Here is a 14,898-nt window from a genome sequence, read left to right on the forward strand (position 1 = left end):
CACTATGCATCAAAGTGCTGCAGTATTGTTTTCTTATTTCATGAAGTTGATGTTTACTATTTTAATTTAGCATTAGTTCAGCTAATAAGTTTCATCTATGCTTACAAGTTTGGGGAAATTACACTGGACTTATATGATGTTTGACTTAAATTATATTTGGTACTTCTCTTGTTTCAAAAATTATGCCAACCCATTTTGAGAGTTATGTTGTTATTACCCTTGCTGCGACCCTATTTTCGGTTGGAAACCGGTTTTGCGACTCCTTCCTTTAAGGGTGATAACTGAAATGACACTAATATCCTCTCAGGTGAGGTGAGAGTGTGAGACTAACTTTTATAAACAAGAGTGCTTAGTGTAATTAAGTTGAACCATTAAGGAGATATCCCTGCAAGTTTCTAAACTGACTTTACTACTTGAAGTTTTCCCTTTCATATTTTATTCATGCTTATGCCTATAGAAGCAAAGTTCTACTTGTTTCAATAATATTGGTACATATTAATGTATTAAACTCAAATTTAGAAAGTTAGAACTGATTGCTTCTACATGAGTTTCTGGCTTGTGAAACTTGTGATTGTGATATATTGAAGCTCAAATCAAATACAAACTATATTAGAATTCAATGATTAATTGCAGATTTTTGTAGAAAAAGCTGAAAGTTATTTTACTAAGCAAAGTTATGAGATAATCATGTAGGTGACTTTCAAGATAATATAATATGTTTGCCAAGCAGCTGGTAGGTTTATTTTGTCTTAATCAAGTATACCTCCAGAAGCGACAAGCTTTTATTTGAACCGACCTTACAACAACAACCAAACCTTTATCACATTAGGTGGAGTCGACTTTAAATCGGCCTCAATAGTAGTATAAATAGGCAGCAAGTGTTTAATGTTATGTATCAATCAAGGGAGGAAGTAATTGTATAAGCAAGTTTGTGCTTAATAGCTTCATGTGTGAGAGAAATAAAGTGAGATTAAATAGGTTTTGCTCATCAATTCTAGTTTGTTGTAATAATAGTTTAGTTTCTACAATGTAGTGATAGTCAAATCTAGAGTGTCATTTAGATATTTGATTGTTAGCTTAGCCATAAACTCAAATATACAACAATTGTGCTTCACTGCTTTTTTTATCGACAAAAAAGAGGGGCAACACGGGGACTTCCTACAAGGTTTGTGCTTCACTGCTTGTGCACAAGTTATAAATTTTCTAGGCAACAAAATAAAATCTATGGAAAGCAAACTTGTCAATTTGCTTCTATTTTTACTAAGCATACAGTAATAACAATAACTAACACTTACAAAAGCGGCTACCAAGCGCCATTACGGGGAATTTTGAGGAGACACGCTTCTACAAGACTCTTTATCAGTGCACCAAATTCGACTACGGATTGGCGTAGCAGTTGTAGAGGTGGCTTCGGCTTCAATAGACGAATGTTCTAAATCAGATGTACTACCACAACTAGAATCACAATGCTGGCTATCTGTCTTGTTCATCTTATCGATTAATGAACGCCTGATCCGTGAATCAACCACCAAAGCTTGAGAAAGATTTATCCAAGGAGAGGAAGTTGTAGCCACAGGTGAATTCGGATTGCTTAAAGAATCCTCCAGCAATATATCTCCTAATCTAGACAGTATGCTGAAGGCTAAACTTCCAAGAACTCTGGAATATGCTTCCAAAATGGAATGGCCGATATCCTACAGAAATAGAAAGAAAGAAACTAATATTATCATGCAATGTTTGCTAGAAACTAACATGGCCGATGCGCTGAAGCTCACCTTATTTCGCTTAGAACTACTATGAAATGTATTAGCGTAAAACTTACCTTGCCATATTGAACTTTCGCAGCGTCCAGAAATGTTTGAGGAAGGTTTGGGAATCTGGTTTTAAGCAGCTTTAGAATTGTTTCTGCACGGTCCAACAATATTTCCATCTTATCCATACCTGACATAGGGTCCTTCATGAATGACCATGGGATCCGAACCGAGGACTTTCCACTATCTTCTTGAATGATTCTCTCTTTCCATGAAAGTGTAGCAGCTTCCAATCTATTGATGGTCTCTAGAACACTATGTTCAGATTTCAAATTGAGATATTTAAGCATTTCTTCTCCAGAACTCGATTCGACCATCAAAGCCTTGTGCAGTTCCTCTCCGAGGCTTGCCTTTCCGGACTACAGCATTGAAACATATCTAGTTAATGATTCAACCAAGAGTGCAAACAAAAAGTCGAAACTAAGAGTTTGTCTGCTTCCGGGATAAGGCTACGTAAACCTACCATCCCCAAACCCTACTAGATAGGAACCTCATACACTGGGCTGCCTAGCATTGTAATTGCTATATTTCTTTATCCAAGAATGGAAACATCCTCATTATCAAGGTTATCACAAAAGACTAATTTGTCTTGTGCGGGAAACTAAGCTCGGTTTAAAGTGTCAATAATATTCCTTACTCTATATCAACATTTCTTATATCATACTTTACACATTTAACCTCACTTAACTTCATACATGGATAGACTACATTTGAACTCTTTTGTATTTATCATCATACTTCAAACTGTTAAAGCCACCCTACTTTCTTGCTATCCTTTTGCTTGCTACTGCAATAACCATCATTTGGGCCAACTTCGCTTGCGAGGGTAAGGTTGGCTACATCTACCCTCTACAGACTCTAGAAGGTGGGAGCCTCGTGCACTGGGCCACCCTTCTACGACTGATGTTATTCAGCCCTAAAAAAATGATTACCTTCAGAAGCGCATCCTTAATAACCGTTGGCACAGGCATTTCGAGCAACACACTATCATTGATAGATTTGGCAGCCTTGCATACTTGATGTACCACCCTTCCCTGATGAAGCAGCCTCTTTCTTTCGGCATCAGAAAGACCATTTCTTGGCACTTGGGGTGATGGAAGCCACAACCTTTGTTTTTGTCTTCCACTTGTGTTACTCTCTTCTCCCTTGCTTCCTCCCTCTGCATACCAAAACTCGGTATTCATCATTGAGTCTAGTGTCTCCTGTTAAACCAGAACACCAAAAAAGATGAAACATTCTACTAAGTTATTAAGCATAAAGTTCTAAGATCATCAATGAGAATGAAAAAATGACCTACAATAAGCATAGAGTCCAACTTCTGAAGTGCTGGAAGATTCATTTCGATATCTGCACGAGCTTTTGGGGTCATTATCTGTTCAAAGAAGATGAATATGATGTTATTCTACTTCAATGTGATACTTAGAAAATACTCTAACTTTTCTTTACCACCTCAAAGATTCCACCATTTGCACCATTTTGCTTAGCAGGAACTAACTCAACCATGTAGTTTGTAGGAGACAGCAACCACTCCATTTCTCTACACCACTTGCTCTTCCTTTCTTCAGATAGTGGTTCCAATTTCCATAACTCGCCGAAAACCGTTACTGCATTTTTTCATCTTACACTTAGATTGGCTTAAGAATATAACTAGAAGAAGAACAGAAATGAGCTACATCACACATTCCCTTGGAAGTTAAATTCTGTGGTTGTGTCATATTCATATATAGGATCAGTGATTCAAACTATGGACCGCATCGCGTAATGCGGCCGCAATATTGTGGTGACCACCACAACTGCATCACACCGCAATTGTGGTGTGACACCGAATCACAATGATTTAGTCGTATTGGACCACATTTGGGCCGTATCAAATTCAAAAATAATTTTTTAATCATCCAATAATTCATCCCGCATAGGCCACAATCCACATCAAAGTGGCCGCAATCCGCATTACAACAGCCGCAATGATCACAGTCGCAGTAACCATGACCGCAACCATAATTTAAAACGTTGTATAGGATATAAAAGGTAGGCCAGTCATTTTTACATAAACAAGGTAGGCCATTCATTTTTCCAGCAATAAAATAATGAATGTGATGGCAAAATGGATTAGAGAAAACCTGCTAGGTTTGTGATGGCATTGGACAGCACTAAAGCTGTACTGAGAGCCTTAGTTCCTCCCGTAACATCGTCACCAAGCAACAACTTTGCGAATTTTTCTTTCATGGCTTCTAAATCTGAACATTGTATGGCATAAGGAGGTTTCTCTTTGACATAAAAATGTTGAGGACTTTCTGGAAGTTCCCATTCTTCGAATTCTTGTTCATCTCTTTTCATTGTCATACATTTTGAAGAGAATGATCCGAAAGCGTCTTTACTAGACGAACAACTCGAGTCATCATCATTAAACGAATCGGTTATACATCCATCTCCTCTACTAGTCCTGTTTTCATCAGATTGATTATCAAGAATGCAACTCTGAATGCCATTGTATGTCACAATACCTGAAACATTCCATTATAAATTCATGAATATTATGATTTCCTCCACTTGCTAACTATGCTTAAATTTAGCAATATAACCAAATCCTCAAGAACAAAATGAAATCCCTAAAAATTGAATATGTAAGATAATCATTTTCCAATAATATATTGTCATTGCCATTGTACTAATAAATCAAAGCAAAGATGCAATGCAACTAAAGCAGCATATGAAGGAAAGAAATTGAAACTGGAAATATGTATGTTAGATCCGACCACGATCGGGGAGCCTACAGCCACAGGAGAGTTCCGTTGATACCAAAGCATGGAAAGATTGGAGAGCAATGAGTGAGACGTCGTGTCTTGAACCAAAACCTTAAGGCAATGGTTATGTGGCCCTTTTTTCACTTAAAAACTCTTTCACTCCTCGTCTCATATCCAATGTGAGACTTCACATTTGAATAAACACAACAATGTAAAAACTCAAAACCATGTTTATAGTTGAAGCTCAATCATAAAAATGACCTTACTACAAGATTGCAATTAGTTTATAGTACTATTCAAGGTAAAACATAAACAATGAGAAACACAAGCTACTTCAGAAAAAAATGAACTATAAAGAAGTAATTGGAAACCTTCTTTAATTCCATATCTAAAAATGTGATTCATAAATACTCAACAATTTCATTGCCATTCAGCATCAATAATATTTTGTTAAGATTCTACTAGTTCTCTTTTATAGATACTCAACACTAATAATAACAACAATCAAACCTTTATTACATTAGATGGCGTCGATTACATAGATCGGACGATAACATAATATCGTGATAAATTTTAAAATTTCCTCCACATGGTCAAACATGTGTGCTTTCTTGCTACAAAGTCAAACATCTCCACTGGTTGTCTAAATTTTTATAGATTATAGATATAGTACCAGTAATCACATGCAATGAATGTGTAATCACCAAATTTGTTTTTTTTTATTCTTTGAATGTGTTGTCAACAAAAGTACATTTTGGAAATACTTTTTATTTATTATTATTAGTTGAATTTTATTTCTACCTATTAAATTAGATATTAGGTAGTAATAAGGTTCTGGTCTAGTGATGTAAGACTGTATTAGATGTCTACATCAACAAAAAAGGAAAATTCAAATCTTGAGAACGACACTTATCAGAAGGGGTAGCCAAAGATAGAGTATATCTTTCATTAAAGAAATACTTTTTTTCAAGGCAAATACTTTTCAAAATGTGAAAACTATATCTTTTCCTTTTTTTCTATTCCTTAAACAAATACTTTTTTGGACAGAAGCAATTGGTTGTGTTGTTTACATTTTGAACACGTGTTCTTGTTGTAGCAACACTTTTTTAGAAATTTTGAAAGCTAAGATAAACATAGAAACAAATTGGTAGCATCACTTGTTACTATTCAACCTTGACAAAAGTTATTCTAGACTCACCAACATTATAATAATAAAAAAAGAATAAAATATCTTTTGGTATTAGGATATAAATTATTTTCTGTAATGACTAAAATCATGATATGTATTGTATTTAATCACTTTGTATAAAAATATTTTTAAAACTAAATAAAATAGTACACATTTCATTTTTTATTAACTATACAAAATAAGTTAACTTTTGATACGTGGAGATACTTTATTCTCAATAAAAAATCTACATCTTCTCTTGTACCAGTAGATCTAGTACTCGATACAAATAGTGATATATGGCAGATAATTTTTTAACAATTTAGATTTTACATTATTTTTAAATAAATTAATTTACAAAAAAGATAAAATTTCTTATTTATCTTATATTTCAGCCTTATAATAAATGCTTGGTTTGTTTTTTGGAATTTTGTTATCAAGCATGGTTTGTGGCCAAGTAAAAAAAGTATTTTATTTTGAAAGTTGTAGGCAATATAATGTAGGGGAACAATGAGTAGATGGGTCATCTAAAATTCTAAATATTAAATTGAGTAATTATCAGAATGGAAAACAAAAACATATAAATGAGTAAATGGAAACAAGAAACAAATAAGAGAAACCCACATAAGGGTCCCATGAAATTGAAAGAAAATATTTGAAATTTTAGAGTCAAAAGTCTAAGTTACAACTAATAATGAACACTTCTCTCATGTTACACCAAACATGTTTGGTCACACTTCAAATTTCATATATAAAATTGTCTATCATTCCCTATGAGTTAAATTGTTAAAAGAGTATAATATTTATGTATTATCAGTGTAAAGATTTATATATAATCAGTATATCATCTATAATTTATTTATATTTTTTGAAGAGTTAATGATAATTAAAATGAATATAAATAATGAACAGAGAATGTATAAAACTATTACTCTGTCTGTGCATACATTTTTTTTATATTAAAAACAACACTCATAAAATTGTATATATTTACTTTTCACAGAACTGTGAAGTAGGCCAAATTTTATTAGGTTGTTAAACTCGAATTTAAAAATCATATCTTTAATGTATATATTTTATCCATAAGAAATATTTAACATTTCAACTCTCTAACAAAGCCATAGAAAGTTGTTTTAGTACCCTACTCATCAACTCATGAATCAAAGGTGTAACTTGTAACCATGATTGGGGTGGTTAGATATTAGTCACAAGGATGAAAGCATGGTTTTAAGTATGGTATTTTTAATGATAAAGAATTAAGAGAAAATTAGAGGATGGGGAAATTTTAGACTTTTAGCATAATTAAATTCACATTTTTCTAATGATTTTTTTTGTATAACTAAAAGTTACGGTAAGAAACAAATTCATTTTGGGTACATAATGATCTATTGGCACAAATGTCATTTTCAGAAATTGAATTTTTAACTTTTTTGTCTATCTAAAAATTTATTTTCTTATACCACTATACAAATGTCTTATTGGTTTGCAAAACATTTACTAAAAGCAGTTTATAAATTTTAGGGAAATGAAAATTTAGGAAACATTTTCATATGGTTTGGTATTTACTGTTTTTATAAAGAGAAAAAAAAAAATGTATGTACTGGTAGTATAAGAATTTTGTATACTCCAGTATTTATCATTTATTTTTAATTATTATTGATTCTTTAATAAAATAATACAAATGAATGACGAATGAATAAATCTTTACCATAACAGTGCATAAATATTAAACTCATTTAGAAAATGAAAATAATGATAATGCACTTGGATTAATCATTTCCAATCAACTTTTCTATGTTTATCTTAATAAAAAAAATACATTATCATGTATTAAAAATATAAAATATTTTACATCATGTCTAAAAATGTTTATATTTTTATTATTTAATTAACTTATAATTAAAATTTCACACATCCCACAATGCACGTATATTTTCAATTTTGTTTTTTATTCAAAATTAAAATAGGAAATGGCCAATAGGCCCTTAATTTTTCTGGGATTTCATTCTAACCCTTTCCAACTTAGAGATTAAACTAATAAAACAATAGTTTCCTCCTAAAACAAATAGAATTTTTAATGAAGGAAAAAAAATAAAGGTAACTACAAAAAATGAAAATAGAATCTAATGAAAAATAAAAAAATAGGATTATGTACTTACTATTTTCTTGCCCATCAAAATCAATGCTAATTTTGGTTTTTCTTGCACAACAAGCTAGTCTTTTTCTCATTACCATCATCATTCTTTTCTCTTTAATTTGTTCTCAAATTCACTTCAGGCTTGTCACTGTTTCTTCAATAACTCACTTTGCCCTGCACCTACAATATCCCAAAAATGTTATCCCAAAGTTGTTATTTAAATGCTTTCAACAATCATACCCTCACAATAGAAATATTTTTAATTTTTTACCCATTAGAGCACCATATATATCATAACATCCCTAGCATTAAATTTCACATACCAAGTCAAAGCCAAAATTTTCATGACTTTTTTTTTGGGTACTACTAAATATATTTTCTCAACTTATGGATAAGAAATTAATATTTTCAAGGTATGTGGTTGTTTATTCCAATAAGTATTGATTCTAAGAATCAAACTCTTGACCTTTTGATCTTTATGGGATCTAGCGAGACCTCACATCACTACATCAATGCTCTATTAGTAAATTTTCATGACTTTAAATAAATAAAAAATGGGTTTTGTTTTGTTAGATACAAAATTGAAAATTTTGAAAGCATGTATTGTATTTCTACAATTCTATTGTAATAAATGCTTTCTTTGTTAATAAATTTTTCTACTTTTGCATTTCTATTTTCAGCATTTAGAACATAGGTTAAAAGAATCACAAAAAAGAACATTCTAAACTAAGAAACTTTGCTCACTAAATCACCAATTGTTCTGAAATACATACATATGTACAAACAAAACACAAAACAAGACTTTCTGAAATACATACATATTTAGAAAAAAAATATATAAAACTAAACTTACTTTAATAATCTTTAGATTCAAAGGATTAGTTTTTTTGTTATCAAAATATTTAACCAAATTATACATGTGAGTATAGTATACATGTCATATATTATACACAAAAGTATACATGTCACGTGCTATGTTGAGCTGCAATATTGGTAAATTATATTATTCAATAATAAGAGGGAGAACATGGAAAAAGAAAGAGCAAAAAAAAAAGTAAAAAGAAAAGAACACTGTTTTAGCAAAAGGTAATACTTATGGTAACTTTTTGAAAGATACCAAGGAATTAAAGGGGTCTGAAGAAGCATGTGTCTATCAGATTTTAACCTTTTTTGTTCCAATTTTTTAATATAATTGCTTTTTGCATGATGATATTTTTTTCTTCTTTTCAGAAATTTTCAATGGAAACTACTAGGATACAATCGTATAAATCAAAAAAAATTATTTGGGTTTCACAAATAAAAATTTATAGGGAAGAAAAGATTATAAACAACCTTTATTATAGGTAGTAGTGTGAGATTCGACTGAATAACAAAATTATTTGTCTTTTGGCCAAAAAATATGATTTGAAACCTTGAAAACAACTTTATTTATGAAATTACGACTTATGCATATCTATCTTTCTCGTATTTTTGGATGAGAGCCTCATGCACTCGGTTGTGATATTTGTTAACTTTTAGTCTAGCTCAAACTAAGTTGAAGTCATAAAGATGATGGTTCTTGACAAATTGAAGAAAGTAGAAATTAGAAAGAAAAAAAATACCTGAGTTAGTTGAAATGGTGGATCTACTAAAATGTTGCAAAAGAGAGAAACATTGTTTGTTTGTTTGTTAAAACTTAAAAGGTTGAATGGGAAAGTGGAAGTTGTTAAAATTATGTTTGGGACATAGTTATTGGAGAGAGGAGAAATGAAGAATGGAGTAATGGTGAAGTTGGTCTGCATTAAATAGAGAGTGAGTGAGTGGGGAACACTATATACAAGGAAGGGGACTTTCAAGTTTTAACCTCTAACTCCTAGTTAAGAGAAAAACTTGCACGAATATACATACTCCACGTCATATTTAGATATAAGTGTATTTATGTTTTTTTATGTTATTATTTATGACTAAATTTTAATTAAAATTAATAATAGTAATATAAATAAATGAATTAACTGTTTTTTGTTTTATATTCTTATATATTAATTACTTAAACTATTTTTTTAAAACTGATTATGATATTTATAATTTCAAAATACATTATTAGTGATATTCTTGTCAAAATATATCAATTTATACTACTTAATAAAGAGAAAACACAAAATAATACAATAATGATGTAATTTGTGATTCCTTATTTTGCCTTTATTATCTTTTTGTTTCTACAAAAAAACCATATAACATTATCTTCTTATTTTACTCTTATTATCTTCTTATTTTAAAATTGTATTTAACAAATTTGAACATTGCACCAATTGAATAAATTTAACTGCAAATTACAAATATTAACACAAAATATTATATTTGTCATTTATAACATACAAACTACACATTACAAATGATAGGAAAGCGGGTTGACAGACACGGCAATGACAATCAACATGCTAATATATATTATACTAATTAACACCTTCAATTATTATCTTAATATGTATTGATTACCTTATAACGATAATTAAAATGATATAAGAATATGAGTGGATATTCTAATTTACTATTTTCTTTACTTTTTATATTTTTTATACGTATATGAAAAACATATCATGCATAAAGCATTAGTTTAAATTTAAATACTCTTTATCCTTATTAAGTGCCTTTGTTTAAGGTTTACCGTTACATTTTCCTAAAAGAAATGGAATGAGATGACATAACTTACTCATAACTTTTTATGTAGCATATAAAATTATTCAAATCATGTTATAATACCTTCACTATGTTGCATTTTATCAAAATTTAAATCATTTCGATATTTATAGGTATGTAATCTAATAGTCGGCATTTACTTATATTTTAAATAACATGTTATATTTTCAATTTAATGATTGAATTGATAAAATTTAGTTTTAACAAATTATTAGAAGGTGTAACTGTTGAAAACTTACACCTAGCTAGGGATGGAAATAAGGCTATGTACGTGTTTATATTGATAACTTGTGTTCATATTCATACCTATTTGTGATATCTATGTGGGAAGTGATTATCTCATTATCCATATATATCTAAAAAGGTTTGATTATATATTTATATTTTATAATAATTAATATATATATATATATATAATTATTATATAAATAATAACATGTGTATATTTCTCATTATAATTCAATCACTAAAGTTTATTATCATATAATAATAAAATACATTATATAATCTAATAAAAAGATTAATTCATGAATATGCTGGTACCATAGTCAAGATGAATATTATAATACTCATCCTCAATCTTCACTCATAAACTATTGTTAGTATTAATTGAAAATGGATCCTCTCCATTACAGGAGGGTCCAGTACCACATAGGATTATGACATGTGGTTTTAGAAAAACTTAAATGGTGTAGATTTCAAAGTATTTTTTAACAAAAAATATTATATATGATGAAATTAAATATGGGCCTCACATTCCAGTACTGGACCCTCCAGTACTGGAGAGGATCCCAGCCCGTATTAATTACGGGTACCAACTATTATAAATATTTTTGTCATCCTTAACTAATGTCTACATATCCTATCTAATTTTTTGGGTACTTATTAAGTTAAAATACAAGCAAAAGATGCAAACACTCATCCTATACACAATAAGCAAACCCTAAAATTTTCATCATTCTTTGCTAACAACTTTGCATATTAATTCCCTTCACAATGTGGGTGCAATGGAGAAACATTACAATTTTGGGACATCAAAGTGTTTTATCTTAGTATTATAATATTCATATATGTGGAATATCATAAGGTTGTTTTTTAAACATGTTAATTGTTTGTTATGACATGAGTTTTGGAAGGAAATGAATGGAATACTTCAAAATTAGATTATAGGTGTGTTTCTTAACTCTTAAATCTTTATTTCCTTTTACTATTTTGAAAAACCAATTGGAAAAGGAACTTTGGGTTAACAAATTAAATTAGTAATGTTGAGACTTCTAGCTAGTCTGAGGCCATCACCTTAAAACTAGTTGTAACACCAAAATTGGCAGAGGAATGAAATAAATAAGGATATATTATCTCAAAACATATATAAATTTTGTTCTATATTGATAAAAATGCGTCATGTTAATTAAAAAATTAAACATTTATTATTTTCTTGTTTTTACATCATTATCATTGACACAAGACATGATTCATAATATAATTTGGGAAAACAAGATATCTATAACCCATCTTGAGAACTAATCTAGCCAGCAAAGCCAAAGCACCTGGATAGCTAAATCACAAATCTTATCTAATTTGAGAATGTTATCATCAGAAATATAATTCCTTATCATTTTACATTAGCAAATTATACCGACACCTCCTAAGTTTTAGTAAAATTATATAAATCATTCACCCTCTATTTTTTACACATACAAAAAATCCCTTAAGTTTTATATATATATTAGACTGATTATCTCTACATGAGAAATAAGTGTAATTTTGTAAACAAAAATGACTATAAGTGTAATAAAGTTAAACAAAATATGATATATTATAGAGACAAGTCCAAAAAGTATACGAATCAATACATTTTCATTATTTTTGGTTCATTATAAGATGCACTAATAATTCTAAGATATATTGTCTAAATCACTCTTATATTATATTGTAACAATAAAAAAAAATAATGAAAATATATTGAACTCATATACTATTTGTACTTGTTTCCATGATATCATATTTTGTTTAACTTAATTACACTTATTACTATTTTTGTTTAAAAAATCACATTTATTTTTCACAGAGGGGTAGTCACTATAATGATCTATAAAATTATAGGATTTTTTGTAGGCATAGAGGGCTAGGAACTCTTTCGATATATGGAACCTCTACACAAAAGTTCACCAACAATCGTCATCTTCAATACTCATTCAATTTGAACCTTGAAGCTTCCTTGGAAAGCATCAATCGCTCTTACCATTGTCTACTCTGACAATCCTAGTTCAACAGAACTATCATACTCCATCATAAGGAGTATACCCACAACACACATCTTGCATCAATGCTAGCTAATGTATGTCCCACATCCTTGCATCCAGGCCAATACCCATATCACACATTTGCATATCTACCAATTCTCGTGTTACACCTTGCATCAAAGTCAATGTCCATGTCACACCTTATATCAAAGTCATTCAACGCCTCTGTGCTTTTGTGAACCTGTTAACAATTAGCATCCTTCACTATGACGTTTCAGACATACCATTGCGATATTCCACTTCACATCTCAAATGAGATCATTCACTCAACATCATGAGAGATATTGTCAGCATTTGTCTCAATGTCAAACTCAATACCTGAGTCCCTATTTCACCTTGCTTCTAATACAATACATGAACTTCTGAAATTCTTGATCAACACATACATCGCCCCACCACAGTTCTGCCATATTTTCTTATTCTTCAACTCATATACTTTATACTTGCACAATACATTTGGCACACCTTATCTAGCCATCACGACTTCATCCTCTTTAGTCATTATTTGACGCCTAGGCTAAGAATCATCTATCAATTGACTCTGATATCAATTATTGGTGCAGCAGAAATGATCGTCACACATCACCAACGTGCGTTTGGTTTGTGAGTATGAACCTTTTTTCTTTCTAACTTGCTCGAGTCCTTTTCATTTATTTATGCCGTTTTTTTATTTTCATTGTCATTCTTATGGTGACTTGTGATTGTAGAGTAATTATTTTTTGTATTTTTTTATCTCGTTATTTGTTTCTGGTCATTGCATTTCAAAACTTAGATATTGTCATGGGTAATATTAGGATATCAGCATAAAGGGTAGTCTTGTCTTTTGTATTTTCCTAACTTCCTATATGTATTGGCCTTTTGGCCTTATCTCTTATCATTAATTCCATATTGCATTTCTCTCCATTCTCTCTTCTTCTTCTCCTCTCCCTTCTCTCTTCCTATGCAGTTGATCTAACATGGTATCAAGAGCAAGGTTTGCAGTGGTAGATCAGCCTCCGCATTTTGGAGATCACAGTTTCAGATTCGCAGTTCAAATTCGCAGATCGCAGTTTTTTTTTTCGCTGAGCGAGTATCAATTTCGCTGGGCAAATTTGTCAGGTTTTCTATTTCTCTTTCCCTTTGAATTTCGATTTCCCTGCTGTTGTGCTTGTTAGTTATGGAAACTGAAAGAGATGATTCTTTGCAATCCATTAGTGTGCAACTAAATGGTTCATCCAATTATGCATATTGGAGTTATTTGATGAGAAATTTTTTGATTGGTAAACGAATGTGGGGATATATTTCTCGAACTTTTGTTAAACCTACAAATAGTGCTATTGAAAATTATGCAAAGGAGTTAGAAACTTGGGAAGTGAACAAATCGAAAATTATTACTTGGATTAATAATTCTGTTTCACAATCTATTGGTTTTCAACTTGCAAAATATGATTCAGCATCTCAGGTTTGGGAGCACCTTAAACGATTGTATGTGCAATCCAATTTTGCAAAACAATATCAGTTAGAGATTGATATTCGAGCTCTCCAACAACATAGCATGAGCATCCAAGAGTTTTATTCTGCTATAACTAATCTTTGAGACCAATTGGCACTCACTAAATCTGCAGAATTGCAAGCATTCACATCGTACACTGATCGCCGGGAACAACAACGTTTAGTACAGTTTTTGATGGCTCTTCGCAATGATTTTGAAGGCCTCCGTGGTTCCATTTTGCATCGCACTCCTCTGCCATCTGTTGACTATGTTTTTAATGAACTTTTAGCTGAAGAAGTTCGTTTGAAGTTCCACTCTGAAAAGGGAATTGTTGACAAATGGATTCTACCAAGCCCCTCTGTGTTTGCTGCTCCTGTTGTGAAAGGAAAATCTCAAGGCAGAGTCAATTATGATTAATGTAGCTTATGTAAGGAAAAGGGTCATTGGAAGGCTCAATGTCCAAAATTATTGAAGAAGGAGCAACCTTATCAACCACCTCAGTGGCGTCCGCCTCAGTCTAAATACAGGAACTTTACGCACACATCTCAATCTTCCAATGTTGCTGCTGCTACTGCTGTTTCTCCA

The 14,898-nt window shown here is 30.9% G+C and overlaps 1 protein-coding gene across 1 annotated transcript; it reads right to left on the minus strand.

The window, feature by feature from the left end:
- Positions 1,187-9,620, minus strand: LOC109350219 (rop guanine nucleotide exchange factor 14-like). Its single transcript, XM_019591394.1, has 8 exons — positions 9,462-9,620; positions 7,883-8,040; positions 3,932-4,315; positions 3,261-3,415; positions 3,109-3,183; positions 2,744-3,013; positions 1,823-2,170; positions 1,187-1,694 (listed from the first exon to the last, which is right to left on the minus strand). The coding sequence occupies exons 2-8, from the start codon at positions 7,962-7,964 to the stop codon at positions 1,317-1,319; spliced, it is 1,692 nt and encodes a 563-aa protein (XP_019446939.1). The 5' UTR covers positions 7,965-8,040; positions 9,462-9,620; the 3' UTR covers positions 1,187-1,316.

Source organism: Lupinus angustifolius, chromosome LG06 (assembly GCF_001865875.1).
Source record: "Lupinus angustifolius cultivar Tanjil chromosome LG06, LupAngTanjil_v1.0, whole genome shotgun sequence".
Taxonomy (NCBI): Eukaryota; Viridiplantae; Streptophyta; class Magnoliopsida; order Fabales; family Fabaceae; genus Lupinus; species Lupinus angustifolius.